Here is a 25877-nt window from a genome sequence, read left to right as displayed (position 1 = left end):
CTTGGATTGGCTAATAGCATCTCCTCTCGCCTGTCCTTTCTACGTCAGAAGCTCGCGATTGGTTAAGCGCGTTGCCAAGCTCTGGACGCGGCCAGACCATTGGAGGCCGCGGGCCCGCCCTCGCCGGCTAGGTGAAGGTGAGCGTCTCCTCCAGCCGCCGTGACTAGAGGGGACTGCAGGGCTCCCGGCGCCTGTTGAAAGCTCTCGGCTGACTCGTGCTCTCTCGCCATGACGTCTCCTTCAGTCTTTACCGAGGTTCCGCAAGCCCAGCCGGTCCTTGTCTTTAAGCTCACTGCTGATTTCCGGGAGGATCCAGACCCCCGCAAGGTTAACCTGGGAGTAGGAGGTAAAGATGCAGTGCCCGGGAGGGTGAGCTGCCTTGGGAGTGGAGCGGACCTAACCCGGGCCGTGGGGACTTGGGAGAGGCCGAGGCCCAGCTGGGCGCTGGCCAGAGAAGGGAGCCCCGGAGAGGAGTCAAGATCCACAAGGCTTAGTTCAATCTGCCCATTTTACAGATGGGCATATTGGAGTCCCGGAAAAGGGAGATGTGTCCAGGGTCACCCAGAACAGATGTAGCAGCCAGGACACAAACTCAGTTATGCCGCTTCCCCGTTCTGTGTTCTTTATACTACATCCTTTCGCCTCTTAAGAAATGGGGTGGCCAGAGATTATAAGGAAAGGGAGGAAAATAGGAAGCCTGATAGGCTTGGAGTCCTGGTGGCTGGGGAATGGATGAAGGAGAATTCTTAGCTCTAGAGACCTCTGGTCTGCGTGGGTAAATATTTGAGTGACTACCAGGTATCAATCAGGTACTTTACCAAGACTTGTGGGGAAGACTGAGGCTTGGTTTTGGCCTCAAGGAGTTTAAAATCACCAGGTGTTAAGTGAAATAATAGAGATGTAAAACGCTTCTGAGATAGGTTAATGCTGCCTGGGGGGGATCTGGGAAGAATGTTCTAGCCCTCAAAGATATGGTAGGAATGAGCAGAGATGGTGGAAAGAGTGTAGACAGAAGCTCACTTTCTACGCATCTTGTCTTCCTTTCTTGCTTCTGTATTTCTTGGACTTTGGACAGTTCAGAACATGGGCCTCAGTTTCCCCTTCTGTCAAGTAAAAGATTTGGAATGGAGTGCCCCTGAAATTCCTTTAACTCTAATCTTCTCTGGTAAATTTATTTCTGTCACTGTCGTTTGGGTGTTTGAAGCCCCACAGACAATTGACCACGTACAAAGACCAGCCAGGGAGAAGAAAATGGGTAGGATGATGTTCTAAGCGAGGAACAGACTTAGAGTAAATGGACTAGAAATTTTGGAAAGAGAAAATTGAACTGTTTTGTAGCAGAGGGTGGGTGAGAAAGAGGTTCAGAATCAGGCTTCCCACAGTGACTGTGTCTTTACATAGGACCTGTTAAAAAAAAGTCTTCACCAAGGAGTACGGGGGAGGGGTGAGAAAAAAGCCATTAAAAAGTGTGGTTTGTTGAAGCTAGGTAATGGGTACATGGGCATCCATCATATTATTCTCGCAACTTCTGTATGTGTTTGAAATTTTACATAATAAAGCATTTTTTTAAAAAAGTCAGTACTACATAGTTTCACCCATGGACAGAAAGCAGGCGGCAAAGTGGGAGAAATATTGAAAGACTGTCTTGCATTGAATTGGAATGGGCACCATTCAAACTCTTAATTTAAATTCAATCCAAAATCTCCAAGTATTTCTATAGGGCCAGATATATAATGAAGAACTAATATTGGTGCTGATCTAAATACATCTTTTTAAAATCTCAGATTTTATTGGCTCAGTGACCTTTGAACTATCTTACAGGTTTTTTTCTGAGGATTAAATACATTTAAAGTGCTTAGTATCTGGCACATAAGTAGGAGTTATGTAAGTATTAGCTATCACTATTATTGTTGTTTTCACATTTATTTGGGGAGGTCGCATAAAAGATGTTGAATAGAAATTTTCAGCTCGAGAACTGCAAAATGAATGTCATTGGTTCAGAAATAAACTGCTCAGGCAGAGAAAAAGCTCGCTGCCAGCCCAGGCCACAGGTGACTGGCTCAGAAGCATAGCCCGCAGCTCAGATGGTCACCTCAACTGTAACAGTGCCTTTGTCGTTGTTGTCCAGGAACCCAGGAACTCCCGTCTCCTTACTATGAGCAACTGATTTATGCATTTTATCTCGTTTAATGCTTACCATTGACTCTGGAGGGTTGTTTGTTACACTAACTGTTTTAGAGATAAGGAAGCTGCAGCCCAGATTGATGAAGGGTTTGCCCCAGGTCATGTGGCCATAGATGTAGAGCTGGGATTCCAGGCCAGGTCTCGCAAGCTCATGGGTTCCTGCCCCCTCCTCTATTTTGGGTACCTTCAGGTCTTCCAGAGGGAGCCAGTACACTGGAGTGGGAAGAACCAGGAGATCTGGGTACAGGCCCAGCCCTGCGGTCGAGCAGTATGACCTTGGGAGGGTTATTTAACATCCGGGATTCAGTCTGTTAAATAAGGAGCCAGGACTGAATGACCTCTTTCTAAAATTCTACTCTAAGGTTCGCTAGCACATTACATGACTATAGTATAGGACAATAATGTTACTGTAGCCTCATCAGTTGACTGAGCATTAAATGAATAATTACGTGTGAAATGTGACATATAAATGAAAAGTGTTGTATAAATGTTATTTTTGTTGATCACTGTGACCCGTCTTTTCTGTGGATGGCAGGTGCTCAGTAAGGGTGTAATTAAAATAAAATAAGAGGTCTCTTTCCAGCTTTTGTATGTCCTAGTTCTATTTATTCACATCACAAAGTATATCCTTTGTGAAGGAAATGTAATTTATTGCTGACTTTGGGGAAGATACTCTTTTTTTTTCCGAGTTAAGATAAAACCCAGTGGAGGTTATCCAGCTCAAGTTCTAGTGATGTTGGACATGTTTAGAATAAACTGCAACTGTAATCTCCTTAGCTATTTCCTACTTGCAGATGGTTTCCCTAGAGATTTTTTTCTTGCTGTGACTATTTCTGTAATTTCCTCACAGTTAAACAGAGCAGAGCATCACATTTTCCACTGTTAAGAATGACGCTCTCTGAGTTGACTGTTTTAGTGCTTCTCAAAGTTTCAGACAAGTGGCTTTAAAGGCAGGGGAGACATGGGTCCAGCCTGATGCAGCCTGAAGCAAGACATTTCTTCATAGATTCCAGTCCATTTATCATGTAAACCTAGCTTTATTTCGTTCCAGATAGACTGCGCTTACTTTAATGTTGGTTGTTGTTTTTAATGTGGGTTCTTAGCGTCGTCAAGTAAAATTGTTGGAGAGATGTGCTGTATCAGGTGTTTCTGAGTACCCCCTGGCCCTCTCCCCAGGACCCTAGTTGGAGGAGGGCCTTACAGGCATCTCTGCCTGGGCTCTTGGGTGGGGATGGGAAGGGAAGTGGAGATCTTAGGGGGAGGATGAGGGTGATGGTTTGATCATTTCATTCTCTATGTTCTTCTTTTCTTTTCTTCTGGAAAGCAAGACTGCTGGACTTACCTGAAACCTGTGTGACTCCTCTAAAAGGGCTTGTACCCAGGAAGAAGGGGAGTGGTGCGTGGAGCTGGGACCATGCTAATAAAAAGGCCCATTAAACAGTCCTCTGGGGCCTGCTTGCTTTGGCCTTTCCTTAGACATCTCTTGCTCTTAAAAAAAAACACATGGATCCATGAACTTAATAGTGTGACGACCTAGCTCTTACAGTCCTTGTGATCTTGGGCAACTTATTCAAGTTTTCTGGCCTCAGTTTCCAGATCCATAAAATAGGGATCACAATATCTATTTTGTGAATTGTTATAAGAATTAAATGAGTAAAGAATTAAAAGAGTAAAAAAAAAAAGTAAAGTATTTAGCACAGTGTCTTGTATGTATGAAGTATTCAGTAAATCCTTGTTATTACTATGGCATCAGCTACCGTAGTCAATGTCTGTAATTATGAAATCTTTCTTTCCATCCTAGACTTCTGTCCTGAATGCCAGACCCATACTTGCTACAGTTTGCTGGACACATCCTACAACCTCCTCACCTTCAACATGTTTAAAACACAACTCATCATTTCCACCTTCCCCTCGATCTTTTCCTTTTTCTTCCCCTTATATTCTATATCGTGGTCGTTCCCCCCGCCTCCCCAGTCAATATCCAGACTAGAGAGAGACCTTGGAGTCGTCGGTGACCCTTTCCTCGTTTCCACGTCTGTTTATGTGGTCATTAGGTTCTGTCTTTCCTACCTCATAAGTCTATTTTGAGTATCTCCTCTTTTCTTTATCCCTGCTGCCACTGCCTTCCATCAAGACCTCATTATTTCCCGTCTGGATTATTGCAGTAGCCTCTTGACTTCACTATCTGTCTCTGTCCTCCTCTCCACTTTATTTTCCATCGTGTCACTCAAATGATCCTGTTAAAATGTATAGCTGGCCATGTCACTCTCTTGCTTAAATGCTCTCAGTGGTTCTGCATTGAAACGCAGTTCCTTAGAGGAGACTCTCAAGATTCTTTGAGCCACTCCCTGTTCTTCCTCTCTGGATCCTACCCCCAGCCATGAAAATGCAGATCCTCAAAAACCTCATGTCTCCAAGCCTCTGGGAACTTGCACAGATGTCCCCTCTGTCTGGAGTGCCCTCCTTTCCTTGTCTACCTTTTAAACTCTTATTCATCTTTCACACTTCATTCTTTGTAAAATCTTCCCTGACCCCTCACAGGAGAATTAAGGGCTCTATGCTGTTTCCTGGAGGGCAGATAATATTTTATTTTATCTTATCCGTTTCTGTGTAGCTACTTCTAGCTAGTGCCTGGTTCATGGTAGATTGTGTAAGTCCTTGTTAAATGAATGAGTGAATGAAAGAGCAAATGAGAAACTTATGGGTCCAACAAACAGAATAAAAATCCCCTGGGAGAGCAGGCGTAGTGGTTGTTGATAATGCTTGACCTCGTTGCTCTAATCACCCAAGAGTAATCTGCAGTTCTGCTTCAGTTAGGTGAGGCATTGGGAATAAATCTGGAACTGAACCTGGGGGAAACTGGGCAGTGAAGTAGGAAGAGGGGTGCAAATTGGCCAATTTCTCTTTAGTCATAATATAGACACAATGCCTCTCTGCCTCCAGTCGTATTATAGGAATTTTTAGAGTTGCACAGAGTACCCATTACTGGTAAGAACAGTGGTACTATGGCTTTTTCTTTATCTTTCATATTTTATTTATTTACAATACATGATTTACTAATGACATATTTTCATAAATATATATAGCATAAATATATAATATATATAACATCCAAGCACAGATGTGAAGTGTAATGGAACTGGTTTTTTATGAACACCCACACTCTTGTACATCTAAATAGTATCCTCGCTGTGTAGTGTAGTCCATGTATACTGCTATCCTTCAAAGATTTCTGGAAACCCTCTTTTGGAATGGCCTTCAGAGCATGTTAGAACCACACAGGAGACCATCTCTTAATTATTGGTCTCCGTTAATATCATCCAGTTTATTCACCCACCTACTTTGCTGAATGTGATGCAAGTACTATTTCCAAAAATTAAATTTACTTTTCAAGGATGAAGATTTGGCACCATTTAGGATATTCACAGTAATGAGATGTTGCCTCTAAAAACAATTCCAAAAGAAGAATTCTAAGAATACTTTGAACAATGGTAGCATTGTGATCATAGATAGGGTGATCTGCTTCAGGGACAACTCTTACTTGGAAGTAATTATTTTGGTATCTCTTTAAAAAACCAGACCAAATCCCACCTGATAAAGTAGGCATTTTGAACTTGCTGAGAGGGAGTTAGTTTGGTGGGCCAGGGGGTATAATGTGAGTGGTGTGACAGTAGTGTGAGTTAGATCCACTTGCCCAGAGACTGTTGGGTGGTTAGTGGCTGTGTTAGTCTGGAGCTCTGTCCACATTTTTATTACTAGCTCGATGTGCTTATCAGATTTGCAGATGACACCTTCCTGGAGGATAGAGTTAGTTGATAGAATAGAAGACAGATGCACAATCAAAATGATCTTAGTGTTCTATAACTTTTGACCTAGTAATGTTACATCTAGAAATTTTTCATAAGGAAACACTCACGAATATGTGTAAAGATAGAAGAACATTCATCACAATGTTTATAATAGCAAATAATCAACACAAATAGCTAATAAATTATCCATAGAAAGGAATATTGTCTAGCCACTAAAATCATGCTGTAAATGGCTCATATATATGAAAAATGCCCAATTGCATTCATAATAAGAGAAAAGCAAACTAAAATTGCCCTGAGGTACCATTTGCACCCTCATTTTGGCAAATTCACTTGGTGGGTGAGGCTGTGAGGAAGCAGAGCCTCTTATACATTGATGGTAGGAATGGAAACTGATAAAATCCGTATGGAGGCCAATTTGGGTATATCTGTCAAAACTGCAAATACACATACTTCTCAGCCTGCTCTTCCATTTTCATCCCTGCCTCTTACAGATATATTTGCACACATGTAAGATGACATATGTACAAGGTTGTTCACTGAAGTATTGTTTTGTAATAGCCAAAGATTGGAAACAACTCAAATGTCCAAATTATGGTACATTAATCAATTATGCAGCTGTAAAAAAGAGCAAAGACACTCTGTATGCACAGATATAAAAAGATCTTCAAGTGGAAAAAGCAAGGAACAAAACAGGATATAATATGCTATCTGTTACCTTTTGCGTAAAAGGGAAAACATAAGCTGTATTTGCTTGTGTAAGCATAGGGAAATTCTGGAAGGATACAAAAAGAAATTAAGAACAGTTGTTATTTATGGAAGGAGAGGATTTGGAACTAGGTGGATGGAGGATATGAATGGGATGTGGGGCCGGTTACGTTTGGTGGTTAAGTTTATAGTGGTTAAGTTTGGCACGTTCCACTTTGGCAGCCTGGGTTCACAAGTTCAGTTCCCAGGCGCGGATGGACGCCACTCGTCAGCCATGCTGTGGTGGCAACCCACATATAAAGTAGAGGAAGACGGGCACAGATGTTAGCTCAGAGCTAATCTTTCTCAAGCAAAAAAAGAAAAAAAACCACGAGGAGGACTGGCAACAGATGTTAGCGCAGGGCTAATCTTGCTCAGGAAAAAAAAAAAATGGGATGCGGACATGTGAATAGATCACCTATTAGAAGAATAGTTAATGACGATGAAAGATATTCATGATATATATTTAATAAGTGGAAGAAAGCATGTTGAAAATTCTATATTCAATATGATGCGTATTTTATAAAGGAATATACTCATGTAAAATAAAGCTTAGAAGGCTGCCCACCAAAATTTTCATACTTATTTCTGAGTGCTGGGATTATATGTTAATCATGTTTATTATTTACTTCCTGGGCTTTTTTAAATTTTATACAATGAACATGTATTGTTTAATAAACAATATCACCACCCTAAAAGGTGATTTAAAAAAAAAAAAGTCAGGGATTAATGTTGGGCAGAAATCAACCAGATAAAACTTAATCAGAATTATTCTAAAATTTTCAGTTTCAAAACCTTGCAAAAGCATAGGCTTGTTAGAGACTTAAACATTCCAGCAGAGAGACTTAAACATTCCAGGGGAGAGGCACATGACCCCTGTCAGGAGTCCTAGTCAGGGGGATCATTGGGTTGGCTGCACGCCAAAGCAGCTGCCCTCTAAAGCTATAATCCCCAAATAATCATAGAGTAGTACAGAAAAAAAAATCAGTGATAGGATAACTCAGTAGACTAAAAATACTTTTATTGTAGAAGAAATGCTTAGACATTCGCTGTAAGCAAGATTAAATATCATGAAAAAGATAAATGTAGGTCAATAAAAGTGTGAAGCAGATGAAGTAGAAGAGTCAAAACGGTAAACACTGGCTGATGTCAGCACACAGAGAGGACAAAGATGTGTTTAAATGGGTTATTGGCTGATTGCATAACCAGTTGCTGGAATCTTCAGTCAGTTTACTCACCATTTGTCCCATTTCTGTTCTTATAGGACAAGAGGAGGAAGTGGTCCTCCTTCCACCCCTCTTTCTCCATGTTTATGTTTGAAGGTGCAGCATTCATCTGAAGTAGCTCCTAGCCCTTTTCTGGAAATCTCTTGGGGAGATGCAGGAGGAAGAAGATGACTGGGCCAGTGGCTGTAGAGACCTCAGTCCAATAGTAGTACTGACAGGGCATTTGTAAGATACTTTTTAGGGTGCAGAGTGCTTTCGCATGCACTCTCTCTCTCGATCAGGCTCTGTGATGCCCCAGTTTTATGTTAGCATTCTACTTTTTGGGGGTCATATATTTAAGAACTATAAGTTCCATAATGGTAGGAACCATGCCTGTCCTTCTGTTTTCCCAGCACCTAGTCCAGTGCCTGGCCCAAAGCAGGCAGTCAGTAAATGAATGAGCTTTATTTTAATTTTTCTCACTGTTCTGTTTTGATTGGAAGATGGTAGAATTCTCCCTGTTCATGGTTCCAAACTCTTACTTGGATGAATCTTGACTCCTCCGTTCTATAACTCTTTCCCATGTTCCAGCTTATCGCACAGATGATAGCCAGCCCTGGGTTTTGCCTGTAGTGAGAAAGGTGGAGCAGAAGATTGCTAACGACAGTAGCCTAAACCACGAGTACCTGCCGATTCTGGGCCTAGCAGAGTTCCGGTCCAGTGCTTCCCGCCTTGCCCTTGGGGATGACAGCCGAGCTCTCCAGGAGAAGCGGGTGAGTTTTGGGTGAGGATATATTTTCTCTTTAGAAACTGTGAAGGTAAAAAGAGGTTGAAAATTCAATTTGTTTTAGAGTATTAAACGTTATGTCTGTTGAACTGTCAATGAATAGTGTTTAAGTGGAGTGACCTCAGGAACCTGGTAGTGCAAATAATGATCCATACACAAAGCACAGCTCCTTTGCTTGTTCACTTTTTCCCAGTAGATCATCAGATTTCAGCTGTTGGGTTTGAGGCAGTCAGTAGAAATGCCTCAGGGGAATTTAATGGCATGATCAAGACATTGGGGTCTAGACTCAGCTCTGCTACTGCTTTTCACCATAGGCAAGTCATTTACCCGTCTCGCCCCTTCGTCTCACCTACATGTTAGAAACAGACTAGTCTGTGGTTCATGGTCCCATAAGGAACACTTGCATAAGGGGATCATTTAAGGGGCCTCTGAACCCCCTGAAATTTTTTGCAGAATTCTGTGTGTATGTGTTTTTCTGGGGAGAAGGCTCATAGCTTTTATCAGATTTTCAAAAGGAGTCTGTCACCCCCTTAAGTTCAAGAGCCACTAGTCTAGATGCTCTCTGAAGTTCCTACCAGTTCTTTTTTTTTGGTAAGGAAGATTAGCCCTGAGCTAACATCTGTTGCCAATTCTCCTCTTTTTGCTGAGGAAGATTGGCCCTGGGCTAACATCCGTGCCCATTTTCCTCTACTTTATATGTGGGACGCCTGCCCACAGCATGGCTTGATAAGCGGTGTGTGGGTCCAAGCCCGGGATCTGAACCTGCAAACCATGGGCCACCAAAGCGGAGCGCTCAAACTTAACCACTATGCTACTGGGCTGCCCCCCCCTCCTTTTTTTTTTGAGGAAGATTGGCCCTGAGCTAACATCTGTTGCCAATCTTCCTCTTTTTCTTTTTTTTCTCCCCAAAGCCCCAGTACATAGTTGTATATCCTAGTTGTAGGTCCTTCTAGTTCTTCTATGTGGGATGCCACCTCAGCATGGCTTGATGAGCAGTGCGTCGGTCCGTGCCTAGGATCTGAACTGGCGAATGCTGGGCCGCCACAGCGGAACACGTGAACTTAACCATTACACCACAGGGCCAGTCCCCTCCCGGTTCTAATATTCTTTAATTCTTCTAGCCTTGATCTCAGCGTCTTTCATTTAAGTGCTTCTTGGTACGTATTCTGTGTCTAACTAGAGACACATGGAAGAAGAACACATTTGGAAGCAGACACGGTGAGAGAGGCTCTATGTGGTGGGAAGTGGTGTGGTCGAGATGCTCAGTGTTGTAGGGATTCAGAGGAGAGGGAGGCTGGTAAGGGCTGATGATGGGACTTGAGCTCAATGTTAGGGAATGAGGCCACACACTGGTTCTCAACTTTGGCTGTACATTAATATCACCTGGGGAGTTTTTAAAAACATGCTGATGGCTGGACCCCATGCCAGACCAGTTCAATCAGAATCTTGGAGGGTACCACCATTTCCTGCCCTTTCACTCCCTTTCCCCTCAATTCCCTTCCCTCCATGAGCATATTTTTAAAAGCTCCCCAGGTGATTCTAAAGTCCAGCTGGGGTGGAGAACCACAAAGTACAGAGGAAGGAAAAAGGCAAGGTATTTGTCTGGAATAGTCGGAGTCCAGGGTAGAGGTAGGAGGTAGGCAGGTCTAGGTTGTAAAGAGACCTACCTTATTAGAGCTGGGAGTGTGTTGGATCAGTCAGGCAGGCTGATTTTGGCAGCCAGGGCAGGAGAAGCCACCTGAAGTTCTGAGCAGAGGAGTTGCCCAATAAAAGTGTTGTTTGAAAAAGATAAACCTGGCTGGATGAGTAGGAAAGGGAAGAGCTCAGGTTTTTGCAATAGTCCAGTTAGGGATTGTGTAATTGAAACCAGCTGCCGTTTTTGCTCCCCCAGGTCAGTGTTAGAGTGCAGCCTTCACACATGGAATGGACCCCATCCTAGAATCATTTGATTTATTCCCCACATGCTGTTACCCAGATGCCCTGATAAGCAAAAGGCATGGTAAAATGAAGGTTGCACACAGGCACATTCTTGTGTGTATCAGGCAGCAGGGAGGCTCTGGGTGAAGGTCTTGGAACTCAGGCCAATGATTAGGCAAGTAACTAACTTAATTAGGGTTTTACCTGGATTGATATGAGAGACTATGACTTGCTTCAAGGAACTGAAGGAATACTGAAGTAGAAATGGTAGTTTAGAGATTATAGGTGGCATTGGGAAGTTGCTCTGGAAATCCAGTGTTTCTACAGAGGGAGAAGAGAGTTTTGATGAAGTTTGAAAGTGGGGAACTTTGGCAACTAGAGGCTATCTTCTGAGATGCTGTTGATAAATTAGTTGGAATTCTGTTGTTGACAGATAAAAACAGAGTTCTGCATTGGGGAGCTTCTTTCTCTGACTGTACATTTCTTATACCCTTATTAACTGTGTTAGGCAAATGCTTGTTCCTCTGCCCAGTGTTCCCCTTTTGATCACTTAATTCTGTAAGACATGGGGCTGTTGCTTGTGGAACATAGCCCTCCCTCTTGTAGTTCATCCTGTTTTGTGTTTTTAATCATAGAACAAATTTAAATGGCAGTCTGTAAATATTCGAAGACCTTCTTTTTTTGGCCTGGTTTACACTTTTCTTGGCATCTACATCACCCAAGGTACCATTTGATTCTGAGCTCTGAGCCTTTCCTCTTTTCCTGGACATCGTCACCATCCCCAAGCAACTGTCTTAGTTCAGCCCACCATCATCTCATTTGGAATCTTGTAATAGTCCCTTGCTTCTGGTTTTCCTCATTCTAGTACATTCTGCACATTGCAGCTAGAATGATCTTCCTTAGCAAAAAAAGTTAATCATGTCACCTGCTCCCCCCTCACACACACACAGTAGCTTCTCCATTATCTACAGGGTAGAATCCAGACTTTGAACTGGTCATGCAACATATTTTGTAGCCAGCCTTCATCCTGTTCTTGCGTTACCCTCATCCCCTGTCCTCCCTGGTGTCCTGGCATTCTGAGAACCTGTTTTCTGATGTTTTTAGACATACTAGGCCCTGTCGTGACTTAGATCCTTTGCCTCAGCTGTTCACTCTGATTGGAATGTGCCCCTTCACTTCTCTGACTCCCCAGTCCCCACCTCCAAGTCCTTCAATGCCCAATCAAGGGTTACCTCCCTGCTGAATCCTTAGCTCTCAGGCAGAGCTGGTTGTTCGAATCCTCTGAGTTATCACAGGACTTTGTTCACAGCTTGGGAATAACAGTACTTACTGTAACATATAATTTTATAGGTCTGTCTCCTCACAAGACCATAACTTCCCTCAGGGCAGGGATGATGGCTTACTTATTTATCCACAAATCTTCAGCATTTAGCTCTTAGCCTGGCACCTCAGAGATTCTCCGATGTTTGAATTCACTCATTCAGTCAGTCAACAGATGCGTGCTCACCACTAGGGGTAGATGCTCCAGCTCTAGATGCTGAGCACAACCGTGACCAGAACACCCCAGATCCTCTGCCCTGGCTTACAGTTTTGTAGAGAGAAACTGACTATACACATAATAAATAAGAACATGATACAGTATATCAGAAGATGATAAATGCTATGAAAACAGAGCAGGGGAAGGCATATTAGGAGTGCTGAGGGAGGGAGTGAGAGTGGATACAGTTTTAACTAGGGTGGTCATGGTAGAAAGAGAAATGACATTTGAGCCAAAACTTGAAGGAGATGAGGCATGAATAGAAGAATGAATGAACCAGAAAACAAACAGTAATCATGTCTTCCCTTAGATTTTTCTTCCCGAGATTTAACATTACCAGGTCCATCACTCATTTTGAGGAGACCTGTTTTCTAGATCATCACTGCATCTTATTGCTTCTCCATTTTCAGACCTTAGGACTCAGACCAAATGTCTAATTTTCATCTCCTACATGGTCATGTTTCAGCTTCTGAAATTACTGAGCTGCTGCAGCTAGGAGAGCTGGTGACATCCCAGTTTCTCACTTTGGCCATTGCCTCTGGGAGACTTGGGGATTTTGCTGTGGCTCTCATCTTTCCAACACTGTCCTTTTCTTCATCTAGTTCAGCCCATGTTTATTTAGTGCCATGTGCCAGATACCATGAGAATTGCTAGGGGCACCCAGAACTTCAGTGCTTCATGGTCTTGGCTACAAGCAGCTTCTAGTCAGCTCTCCTGCTCCTCACAGTGAAGTCATAACTTCAGCATATTGTGATCTCAGACAAGTGTTCTAGAGTCCAGCAGGGATTTCTTCAGGTGGTGTGGCTAAGTCGGGAGTACAGATTATCTATTGGCATCACTTCACACCATCTTACTGGGTTTCCCTTATTCTGAATACCCCTGTCCAGCCCCCCAGGTCCAGTTGCCTGGCTCCTTGAGAAGTCTGTACTTATTTCCTTTGGTATTGTGGTTTCCCTTCATCCCGAATACAGGACTTTCTTGGGCTCCAGAGCAATTCACCAAAAATCAATTCACAGAAGGACCAAATTGTTACATTATTGATTCGCCAAAAATTTGTTTCTGTTAATTGCTCATATAGTTTAGAGCAATTTGTGTTTCACTGAAGCTATCCAGTATTCAGTATATTTTTAGGGAGTGATAATTTCTTGAGAATTTGATATTTCAAGAGTCATATATATCCTGAATGTCAAAGATTAGTTAATGTTAGTGAAGTGGGTTTATCTCCTCCAAACACATTTTCAATCTAGTCTGCTGACTTTCTAACTTCCTTTAATTAATGAATTTGCTTTCTGGAGTGGGAGAGAAAGGGTGGAGTTAAAAGTTGAGCACAGGAAATAAAAAATTATGCCTGGGAATATTTTCACTGATGTCCATGTGCACATCTCATGCGTTCATGATGACTTAAAACCGTGTTCAAGGGAAACCTTGTTCATTTGTATAGAAAGTATTAACATTCCAGAATTGTGTATGTATTTGAAATGTGAAATAATGTATAAAGTTGATATTCAATTTAGCTGATGACAAATCCATGAAAAATAAATGCGCATTTGGGTTATATCACCTTGGTAGCTATTTGCATAAACAATGTAGGTAGATCACAATGTGGGGGCAAAACCTTTACAGTAATGGGAAGGAACTGGTTCCCAGTGGGGATCACTGTGAAGAACAGAGATGTTAGTGTGCCAAATTGGACATGCACTGGCCGTTTTCACCCTAGCCCACTGCCTTTGCTTCTCTCTGCAATCTACGGCCACGCTCAGTTCCTCATTTCCTTGAGCATCAATTTTGCTTCTGTTTCATGTTTCAGATGGTATTCTTTCACTGATAGAACAGTGGGGAATAATAATGGTGATAATTGATATCATTGCCTTGTTCTCAGCTTAAAGAGGATTTCTGCTAATGATTCATCATATGAAGGTGACTTATTCATCATGGCTGAATGAGTTTTTTTTTTTTCTGGTTATTTTCAGCAAGTATCCATTGTTTGCTGTTTTACTGAGCATTTATATCAGGAATGGCTATACTTTTCTCATCTGTTATGATGATCATCTGAGTTATCTCTATCTAACAGCACGACAAATTTTATAATATATTTGTTAATTATCATGCATTCATGGGATGACTCCCTTGGTCAAGGGAGTATTTTTTAATCTACTGTTGGATTCATACAGTTCATTAATGTTTATTTGGGAGGTTAGTATGAATATTCATGAAAGAGCTTGGTCTCTCCCTTTTTTCTATTGTTTTTTCCTTTGTCATCTTTTAGCATCAGTGTTATGTTAGTTTTTTTAAAAAAGATTTTGGAAGATTTTCTTTTTTATCCAGGAAGATTTTTTTACCTTTTTATTGTGGAAAATTTCAAATACATACAAAAATAGATAAAACAGTGTAATGAACAAACCCACATGTATCTATCACCTAGCTTCAACAACGATCCGTATTTGGTCAGTCTCGGTCTCCCTGCCAAAGCTGGATTATTTTACAGCAAATCCCAGACATCTAAATATATTTTAAAAATTATTTGAAAATTTTACAAATAATACATGAATACATTCTCCTTATTTTTAAAAAACAACTTATAGATTAGGCCAAAGTCCTTTGACCACTGTTCTCATATCTTAGACCTTCCTCAGATGTTGCCACTGTTATTATATTGGTGTGTGCCCTTCTTTTTATTTAGATAGACTTTCTCCTGTGATCTTTTTCTTTCTCCTTAATCCTTTAGACATATTAAGCACATGTAATGTATGATATTTCTCTACTGAGGGAGTTATGCTAAAACCAAATTAGAATTGTGAAAGATATATAGGCAGAACAACATCAGCAGGGCATAGAGATCTAGAGTGAGAGGACCTGCATTCATGCCCAGCTCTGCCACTCACCAGCTGTGTATCCTTTGGCAAACCACTTCACTGAATCAGTTTCCTTATGTGTAAATTTGGGATCTAGAACTTACTTTACAGGGTTGTGTGAGGATCAAATAAGAATGTGTGTGAAGGTATTTTGTAAATGGTATAAAACATAGGACTTTTATTATTGCCCATGTGAGGTCATTTTAAGATGAGAGGAAGCTTAAGAAGAGGAAAGGAGTATTCACATATCACCTTTGTTTCATTAGAACGTGTTTCTAAGGATTAATAAGCCTGTGTTATAGCAAACAGAAGGAGTATTGCAGATTGATGTCAATGGCAAGGTAGAAAAATTATTTTACAGGCTTCTGCTGGAGGGCACTTTGATCTTGGGATGGGTGCCAAAGGGATGGGTTTGCCTTCCAGGGCACACTCTAATGTGGCCTATGTCCTCTACCTCTGTGTTCAGAGGGGAACTCCCCTGAGAGTGAGACTTCCAGACTTCCTGGGTTGAAGACCTGGCCCTACTGCTCAGTAGCTGGTAACTTTGAGCAAGGCGCTTCATTTCTCTTAGCTTCAGCAAATAATAGTATCTCTTCATGTAGTTGTGAGGTTTTGATGAGATCATACATTTAAAGAGCTTAGCACAGAGCAGGCACAAAGTAAGTGCTCTTCATTACTATATTTTTCCTAATATTTTTTGACCTTCCCATTATCACCCAGTGACCCTGCTTCTTCTCTTTCAGGTAGGAGGTGTGCAATCTTTGGGGGGAACAGGTGCGCTTCGAATCGGAGCTGAGTTCTTAGCGCGATGGTACAATGGAACAAACAACAAGGACACGCCTGTCTATGTATCCTCACCAACCTGGGGTGAGTCCTTTTTTTTTTTCTTTTTTTTCTGGCGAGGAAGATTAGCCTTGAGCTAATGTCTGTTGCTAATCCTCCCCCTTTTTGCTGAGGAAGAGTGGCCCTGGGCTAATATCTGTGCCCATCTTCCTCTACTTTATATGTGGGACGCCTGCCACAGCATGGCTTGATAAGCGGTGTGTAGGTCTGCACGCAGGATCCGAACCCACAAACCGTGGGCCTCCGAAGTGGAGTGCGCCAACTTAACCACTACGCCACCAGGCTAGTCCGTAGGGTGAGTCCTTTAGCTGTAGTGAGAGGAGAAACAGAGAAGGCAGGGAGAATTATCCTCATGGCTCTCACTGCTTACACAGAAAATGTAACCCAGCCCTGGGTCAACTGACATTTGGGAATGGCTTAAGCAGTGGATTATGGCAGGACATGAATAACCTGATGCTTAAGTGCAGATTTGGAATACTTTTTCCCAGGACTCTTGGTAGACTTGTATTTTAGTATATGTTGAAACTTCCCTGAGGAGGCATAAAATCTAGGTGAAGGAAGTCCCACTATAGTAGGATGTAAGTTTACCATGACTACGACTGGTTGAATTTGTTCTTGGTTACAATTGTTCTTCTAAATCTTAACCCTTTGCCTCCATGTCACCCAGTAGACATTGAGCCTGCAAAGGCCCTGGAAGCTGACTTGTGTCCTTTCCAATTATGCCTCCTTGTGTTTGTAAAGGTGTTTAACGTTTTACCCCTTTGCTTACAGAGAATCATAATGCCGTGTTTTCTGGTGCTGGATTTAAAGACATTCGGTCGTATCACTATTGGGACGCAGTGAAGAGAGGACTTGACCTCCAGGGTTTACTGAATGATCTGGAGGTGGGTGATTAGTTGACAAAGTAAACAGAATTCTGTGGTGTCAGGAGGAGCAGGGAAAAGTGTTTGCATCAGTTGATAAGTTTGAGAGTCTGAGACATCCTACCCAGACCAGATGGTGGTTTCTGAAATAGCACATGAGGAGGGAATATGCTGCCCCTTGACCAGTGAGCCACTGCCTCTGTCCCCCCATATTCCTGCTAGTGTCAGAGCTGACATAAAAGCTTCCTTCTCCTCAGAATGCTCCTGAGTTCTCCATCATTGTCCTCCATGCCTGTGCACACAACCCAACTGGGACTGACCCAACTCCAGAGCAGTGGAAACAGATCGCCTCTGTCATGAAGGTAACTGCCTTTTCAGAGCATCTCTTAAAAAATGGTATATATTAATATTTAATGTATTCAAAAGCAGTAGCTGTTTAGTGAAGAATTTGGAAAATGGAGATGAGCCCAAAGAAGAAAATAAATATTAACTGTAAATCCTATTACCCAAAGAAGGCCACTGTTAGCATTTTGGTGTACAGAATGTCAGGCTTTTTTTTTTTTTTTTAGTGTGGTGATATATATATATATATAGTTTACATAGATGGGATCATTTTGTCTATACTGTTTTGTAACGTACTTTGTCTTTCATTTGAACTCCTTTACATGTCATCAGCATTGTTTTCCATGCATGGATATGTCACATTAGGGATTAATTAAATCGATGGACATTTAGATCTCAGGTTTCTTGCTCTTATGAACAATTATTTAATAAAACTGCTTTTTTTATTACTTCTTTTTGGAATAGTTTTCTAGATTGGAATTTCCAGCTATATAGTCTTCATTAATGTGTTTAAAGAATACTTATTGAGAAACTATTATGTGCCAGGCACCATGGGAATACAGTAGTGAACCAAGCAGAGATAGTCCCTGCCCTCAAAGAGCATACAGCCTGTCCGGGGAGACAGCTGTGTTGATGGGGTTATATGGAGGCACAGAGCCAGACTTTGGGGAGTGTGTGTGTGTTGGGAGGGGTGGTAGTGGCAGAAGAAGCCTTTCTGGAAGAAGTGGTTTCCATGTTGAGATTTGAAGGAAGAGGACAGGTGGGGGCTGACAGGGAAAGAATGTTCCCTACAGAGGGAAGAACATGGTCAAAAGTCCAAGGCAGAGGTCATGGCCTATTTAAGGAAGTGAAAGTAATTTGTGGCATGGCCTGGAGTTCCAAGGGAGTTGGGGGAGTATGAGTGATGACACCCGGGAGGTAAACGGGGCCAGATCCTGTGCTGAGTCACTGAACTTTATTCTGAGGGCAGTGGGGAGCCACTGAGATCTTTGACATCATGGAGTGACGTGTGGGATGTGATTGTCTTCAGGTCACCCTGGCCACATAGCAGGGAATGGATCAGAGGGAGGCAAGATTAGACAGGCTGGGAGAGCAGTTAGGAGGCTATTGCCCTAATCCAGGGAGGAGTTGATGGTGACCTGAATGAAGTAGGTGGCAGTGGCAGATGTGAAAGGATTCTAGAGCTCTCAGGAGACTGGAGTGATGGGACTTGGAGTGTGATTGGCTGTGAGGGCTGAGCTGCAGAGGTAGGAGTGGAGGATGCACCCTGGCCTCTGGGTTGGACAGTTTGGGGCAGGGAAGTATCTCCTCAGAGTGAGCCCAGTAGGAGGAACAAGTTCAGTGTGGGGAGCTCTTTGAGGAGATCAGAGTGATCAGAATAGATCACTTCCTTCCTTCATCTTGAGTAAGCAGACACTTGACTACACTTATCACACCAGGAATTCATGCGGAAGAATCCACCAACATAGGATACTACCTCCATGCCTCAAAAATTAGCTTTGTTGGCAAAATGGCATTTTGACATCTAGGACAATATACTTAAAAAACATGAGGTTTACTGAAATTGTTAGATTTGTTGGTTGGTTTTTAGCTGAACAGAGAAGCAGATGTAAAGTGGTTGGATGCAGCAAGAAGAGAAATAGGAGAAATGGACAGTATTAGAAACTCCTTCCAGGCACCAGTTGGGGATGGAAGGCTGGTGTCTAAAGTTGGTTCCAGAAAGATTTCCTGCCCTGACTTGCTTTCTTTCCTTGCAGCGCCGGTTTCTGTTCCCCTTCTTTGACTCGGCCTATCAGGGCTTCGCATCTGGAGACCTAGACAGAGACGCCTGGGCCGTTCGCTATTTCGTGTCTGAAGGATTCGAGCTCTTCTGTGCCCAGTCCTTCTCCAAGAACTTTGGGCTCTACAGTGAGTGCTCTCCTGAGTTACCGCTCCACCCAACCCCTGTCCCCCAACAGGGCTACTAAGGCTGATTCTTGTCCCTCTCTTTAGATGAGAGAGTGGGGAATCTGACCGTGGTTGCAAAAGAACCTGATAGCATTCTGCGGGTCCTTTCCCAGATGGAGAAGATTGTGCGAATTACTTGGTCCAATCCCCCTGCTCAGGGAGCGCGAATCGTGGCCTTCACCCTCTCTGACCCCGAGCTCTTTAAGGAATGGTAAGGGGCTCAAAGCCTGATGGGCAAGGGATGGGAATGCAGAACAGCAGTTGTCCCATTACATTTAACTGTCTGTTCCTTTTATTTTGGCAAAGGCAGGACAAAATTACTTTAACCTCTTTGAGTCTCAGATATTTCTGTAAAGTAGGGCTGGCAGCTACTCACATGTGTGTAACACAACATGGGAACACAACATCAAGGAGGTCCTCTATGAGTGCGAGTTTCCCCCACTCTCCCACCACCCAGGCTTCCTCTGCCTGAAGTCGGGAAACAGAGGAAGGAATTCCTGATAGAATAGAATATCCAACTTCAAGTTAGTGTGACAATTTTGGGGCTTTTCATTCTTACCTAATTTACATAGATTTTATCTTATTTTGAAAGAGTAATTTTTTATAACAGCTAAATTTGTAGTCTCTACTTAATTAGGCCTGATAAAATATATTCTCCTGCCTAGGTCAGCACCTAGGTGAAGTCTGAGTTAAAACATAAGTGGTATTACAGCCAGTATACCCAAGACTAGCACTAAACTCCATCAGTAAATATCGTCCTTTCCTTCTGCAGGTAAGTCTGTCTCTCTGGTCTGCTTATCCACCTCTCCAGCATCCACAGACCATAATGGGCAGATCATGATCCCATTTTCAGTTTATCGATTAAATTACGGTTTTTAAATGGACGTGTTTTTGTGTACCATCTCTCCCATCTGGGTTGGTATTGATATTGCCATCCACTCAGGACAGGTAATGTGAAGACAATGGCTGAACGGATTCTGTCCATGAGATCTGAACTCCGGGCACGATTAGAAGCCCTCAAGACCCCTGGAACCTGGAACCATATCACTGACCAAATTGGAATGTTCAGCTTCACCGGGTTGAACTGTAAGTGGCCCCGCACCTTGAATGCTCTCTGTTGGACACAGCTCTCCTCTCGTCAGTGTTCTTGGGTTCAGCTCCATTTGCTCTTGCCTGATTGGTCAGCCATGACTTTGGACCAGAGCAAGTTAGGTTTTCTCACTGTGTCCTACCCATCTCCGAACCCCTTGGGTCTCAGAAGAGCATTACTATGGTCTGCCCTGGTGACCCATAAGTAAGATATTTTCATTTTTGTGGGCTGGGAAGTAGCTCAGAGCATGCTGGGAAGTAACAGGATTTGTAGCTTGGCGCCTTGATTTATGAAAGGTCTTATAAATGCTCAGGTACCTTTTGGCTTTTCCTCAATCCTAAGTATAAATATTATAGATGATTATTCAGGGACCTAATTTCTTAACAGATCTTTCCTAGTCTCCAGGCATTGCCCTCAGAAAGAGGTTGCAAAGTTCTCTCTCCATGTCTAAAGGACTTAGATTGGTATTGGTATTAAAAGCCAATTGAAAGTCTAGTGGGCAGCCATGCATGATCTCGGTCAGCTGTCAGTAGGATACATCAGTGACTGGCTGTCCCTTCTGATGACAGAGGATTCATTCATCTAGTAAATAATTCCTGAGCACCTACCTGCCAAACCGCCAGTCACATGGTGCAGATGTGGCTACCCACCTGGGTGTGGAGCTTGTGTCCAGGTGGCTCTAGGGACAGATGTGTGCCTGGCTTGGTAGTAAGTGGAACATCACAGGTGCTGCGAGGTACTTTAAACCACCAGAGTGCCTCTTTGAAATGGGCTCAGAAAAAGCCAAGGGAAATAAATATAAACAAGAAAGGTGGTAGAGATTGTATATTGTAGACCCCTTGGAATACTTTGTGGTAAAATAAGGCTACCCAAGAAAGTAAAGGATAGCTCCGTTAGCTGTAGGTGTCCTCACGACCCTGGAATGGGGAGTTAGTTCACTGGAATAAGTAAAATCATCCCTATATAAGTTTTAAAATATTAAATGTAATGGAAATGGTGTTTAGTAGTAATATTCTAAAAGCTCACAAGATGGGGATGTCTCCCCATAAAATATCCATATCATCCCACTCTCCAGAGTAGGAAATTAGTTTTTTTATGAATTGAAAAATGGTGAGAATAGACCTGTGCTTATAACACAAAAGTTTTATTTTTAGCACTTAGCACCATTTACCCTTTTTAAAAACAGGGTTTTTTTTTTTTTGCTCCCAACATTTTCAAGTTTTAACATAGGAAAGAAAAGTTTTAAACATACAGAAAGGTTGGAGGAGTTGTACAGTGAATGCCATATACCTACCAGCTAGTTTCTACAATTCTCATGTTGCACAGTACTTCCTTTATTATGTTTTATTCATCAGAATGGGGGCTTTCAGCTTGTAGTCCATGGATGTACTTTTGGAGATGTGTGAAGCTCCTGAAATTATATTTTAAAAATCATGTATGTGTATATTGGCCTTTTTCTCGGCAGAGTCCATAACTTTTACTAGCTTCTCAACTGTGATGCTCCCCTCCCCAACAAAAGTAGAGAAGTTTCATATTTATTAAAAACACAGGTGGGAGCCCTGTAACCACAACATCTGCCTCTGGGGCATAGGCTTTACAAATAGTGGTGCGCCTGTGGCTCTGTTGTTGGTGTGTGAGGTTAGGCTTTATCTCCTTGGATGACTGTAATTCACACAGACCACAGAGTGGTCCAGGCTACTTCCGAGGTCGGTTTGTTTGGAGTGGCCCAGGGATAGCACTGAGCACAGGGTCCAGGTTTTCCATTTACATAGAGACAGCATAGCATCCTGGCCAAGAGCTCGGACCCTAGAGTTACAGTCTCTGCCTTAAAATCCCAGACTCACCACTGACGGTGTGACCTTGGGAAGGTCATTTAACTTCCCTCTGTGCCATCTATAAGATGGGGATGATGATATTATTATTAAGATTAACTGAGTTAATATAAAGTGCTTAGAACACTGCCTGGCACATAGTGTTTGCTCCTGATGATTATGATTTTATTACCATCTTAGCTCAGGCTGCTATAACAAAATACCACAGACTGGTGGCTTAAACAACAGAGATTTATTCTTATAGTTCTGGAGGCTGGAAGTCTGAGATCAGGGTGCCAGCATGGTCAGGTTCTGGTGAGGGCTCTCTGCCTGGCTTGCAGATGGCTGTCTCCTTGCTGTGTCCTCACATGGGGGGCGGGGGGAGGTGGACAGAAAGAGAAAGCTTTCTGATCTCCTCTTATAAGGACACTAATCCCATCATGGGAGTTCCACCCTCATGACCTCATCTAAACCGAATTACCTACCAAAGGCCCCATCTCCAAATACCATCACATTGAGGGGTAGGGTTTCAACATATGAATTTTGGAGGGACACAAACATTCAGTGTGTAACAGTTATCATCATCCCATTCTCTCAAATTGATGGTGTCTTAAGGGTGCTAATTACTTAGGCAAAAGTCAGCTAAAATCCTATCATGGCTTTGCAATAAAGCAAAAATGCTCTGTAGATTGTGCCATAAAGGAAGTCCAGGAAGTCCCCTCCTATTTCATACACGAGCATTCCTGCAAACACATGAGAAAGCCCTCCTGCCTGTATTTGAATGAGAGAGCTGAGAAAGGCCAGGTTAGAGAGGTCTTTGCAGTTTTCCAGCCCGTTGGTTCATGCACACAGACTTTATCCAGCACCTCTCACGCGGGGTCTTGTACAATGTACTAGGAAAATGAAGTGTCAAAAGAGGTTGCTGCTAGGTGCTCAGGGATAAGCAGATACAGGTTAAGGAAGAGATAAAGGAAGCACTTCATAACTAGTTGTTCACATCAGTGGAGTGTTCTTAAGTCTGAGGGTTGTCTTAGTTGGTAGGATGTCCTGGTGAATGTAATGTGCAAGGTTTGGTTGGGAGGTGGTCCCAGGTTAAAATTCCCATCAGGAGGAGCCATATTAAACTTTCTGGAGATTAGAAAGTTAGCTAATAAGAGTAGTTTCCAGAATCTATTGAGCGTATTTCCCTATGTGTCAACTAGACAAAATAGCTCCTTTTGTTTTGCTTCTCTGCCTGAGGGGGAAAGAAGGAAAATTGTAATTGTCATGGAATCTCTGAATCTCCATTGCTTAAAGGATTCCTACTACTCTGATTATCTCTCTTTTGGTTTTCAACAGCCAAGCAGGTTGAATATCTGGTCAATGAAAAGCACATCTATCTGTTGCCAAGTGGTCGGATCAACATGTGTGGCTTAACCACCAAAAATCTAGATTATGTGGCCACTTCCATCCATGAAGCAGTAACCAAATTCCAGTGAAGAAACACCACCCAAACCTCTGTCACGTGTGTTCCCTGCCTGTGCAAACCTAGTTGTGTATATCGTGGATTCCAGACTCCCAGAGGACGGAAAAGGCTGCTCTGCCTCTGTTTAAACTGGCTCCGTGTGAAGAGAACATCCCTTGCAAAGAAATGGGGGCCTGGGATTAGAGCCCTTTTGGAAGCCAGAGCAAATTTAGGTATTTATTTAAGAAGAAGAAAAAGGTACTTTGATCATGAGATATAGATATTTTGTCCCCTCACTAGAAACGGGAGTGTTGCCATGTCACTCATGTGCTTCTGCGTGTTGCTTGACTCTGTGCAAAGTCTACTTCCAAAGATCAAGTTGTCTGAAGAGCCACGTGTGACTGTGGGTGTTGGCTGTGTCATTAAAACTCATCATCTTGACCCAGGGTGTCTGTCTCCCTGCTCTTTCTGCATGGCTGTGTCCCTAGCCCTAAGCTTTAGGTTTTTATGGTGACCGAGGTAAGAAATATATTTATATCTCACACACACACATACATATTTAACTGAAATATTTAACTGAAACAAAAGTGTCACAAAACAGTATTTGCCCTTGTGATGTGTAGTGCATTCTGGTATTTTCTAGTCCATTCTATTCTATTGTGTTCTATTTCACAAAAAAAATAAAAGTGCTGATCAAGACCCATGGAATTGATTTTGTGGTCCACTAATGGGTGTGTACCCCTGGTTTAAAATGAATACTATAAAGGGATTTACTAGTTGCTAAAGAAAAAACTACAATGTATTCTTGCAATATGCCTCTCTTTAGTGAACTCGCGGTACCACAACTCTATTTTAGTTTTGTGGGCTTGTCTATCAGAAGGCCAACTCTCTTCTTATATCATTCTGGAAACTGGACTTCACGGATTCATAGAAGGGTTGACATGACTCACGGTGATGCTAGAACACCAGCCCCACCCATTGTGGTTGGAGTACCGCCTACCCTATTGAAACAATTAGAGCCACTTCAACATAGATCACATTTTCCATAAGAGTCCAAGGGACTCTCCAAATGATGGTTATGTAGAATTTCGTGGGGTTGAGTCTTACTTACACCAAGAGGGCTACTTGGAGTTTTAGAATATTGAAAGATAATTCTTGTTATTTTAATGGATCTCCCCTTTTGAGTTGTTATAAAATCCTACAGTCTTGAGAGTGATTAGGTCTTAGAAGTGATCCCCTGGTGCAATAGTCTCTTCTGTATTGTCTCTGACTTGTCATTTTCAACTGGGGTGGGGGTAGGGGGATGGATGCATCAATACATGGTGAAGCATCCCATTCTATTGATGGAGCACCTTCATTAAAAAGATCTTTTACCTTGATCCAGAACATGATCTCCATCTGTCCTATTCCCCGGTCCCCTCCTCCCTTCCTTTAAACCACAGACACTAAGTCGACTGGCTCTTCTAATTGATGACCTTTCAAATATTTGAAAGTAGCAGTTGTTATTCCTTGTTTTTGCTTTTCCACATGCAACTCCCCTCCCCCATTCTTCAGTGTTTCCGCACAGCATATGGTTTCCAGATCCTTCAACGTCCTGCTGGATGCCCAGCAGTCCATCAGAGGACACTGTGCAAGTGTGTGATTGGGCCTGGCACACGTGAACGGACTTCAAGTGATTGGATGATCCTGCACTCATCTCTTCATTACCTTCCTTTCTATCGATATTTGCTCTCCTTCCTATTTAAAGATGTTTGTGAGTCAGGGAATACAGGCAAAAGAGGAGTCAAATGATTCACCTTCTGTCCGTCTATCATTCCCCCCAAGCATAGTTTAAACCATGAATTCTCAAGAGGGTGACAGCACCTCCAAGGGGGCAAAAGTTGGTTCTTGGAGGCAAAAAAAGCCTGAGATATGAAAATGGTTGGTGGCCCTTCAAAGTGCAATCCTCCTTGACAACATCTTATTTCTTGGTATTTTAATTTCTCTTGTTAGGGAGGATTTAAATTTAATTTTTCCCTTTGGGAGAGCACCAATGAAAAAAATGGTTAAAAGCACTTCTTTAAATCAAAGTGCTAAAATGTTGCAGCATTTTAAAAAAGCACCAATCTCAGTGGGACTTTGGCCTCTTCACTTTGTTCCTACATATATTTTGGTCAGTGTTTCCTCCAGTGTGTTCTAGTTTCCCAGGTGTGTTCACATGAAAAAAGGGCTCTGTGTAAGTTGGGGACAAGCTGGGCTTACTGAGTTCTGATGGTTTCTGTCCCGTAGGACTTCTCAGGGCCCCTAGCACGCAGGTGTGCACTGTGGCTGTGGGAGGTAGGATGGTTTCACACGTTTTGCCTGCTCCCCAGAAGGGTGCTCACACCTCCGGCTCTGCCACCTCCTGGCTGTGGAACCTTGAGCAAGTCACCTAACTGCTCAGAGCCCGGTTCACAGTCTACGAAACAGGGACAGACTGTAATGCCTCCTTCACAGGGTAGTACTAAGAAAGAAATGAGC

The 25877-nt window shown here is 42.6% G+C and overlaps 1 protein-coding gene across 1 annotated transcript; it reads left to right on the top strand.

Moving 5' to 3' along the window:
* Nucleotides 1-159: 159 nt before the first annotated feature.
* Nucleotides 160-24077, top strand: GOT1 (glutamic-oxaloacetic transaminase 1). The gene is made up of 9 exons (XM_004427936.3): nt 160-346; nt 8537-8718; nt 15782-15905; nt 16653-16765; nt 17002-17106; nt 18844-18994; nt 19079-19244; nt 19977-20119; nt 23273-24077. The coding sequence occupies exons 1-9, from the start codon at nt 229-231 to the stop codon at nt 23410-23412; spliced, it is 1242 nt and encodes a 413-aa protein (XP_004427993.1). The 5' UTR covers nt 160-228; the 3' UTR covers nt 23413-24077.
* The last annotated feature ends 1800 nt before the right edge of the window (nt 24078-25877 follow it).

The sequence above is a fragment of the Ceratotherium simum genome, chromosome 6, assembly GCF_057802395.1.
Source record: "Ceratotherium simum simum isolate JZ-2026a chromosome 6, ASM5780239v1, whole genome shotgun sequence".
NCBI classification, from domain to species: domain Eukaryota; kingdom Metazoa; phylum Chordata; class Mammalia; order Perissodactyla; family Rhinocerotidae; genus Ceratotherium; species Ceratotherium simum.
This window is presented reverse-complemented; position numbering and strand designations above follow the sequence as displayed.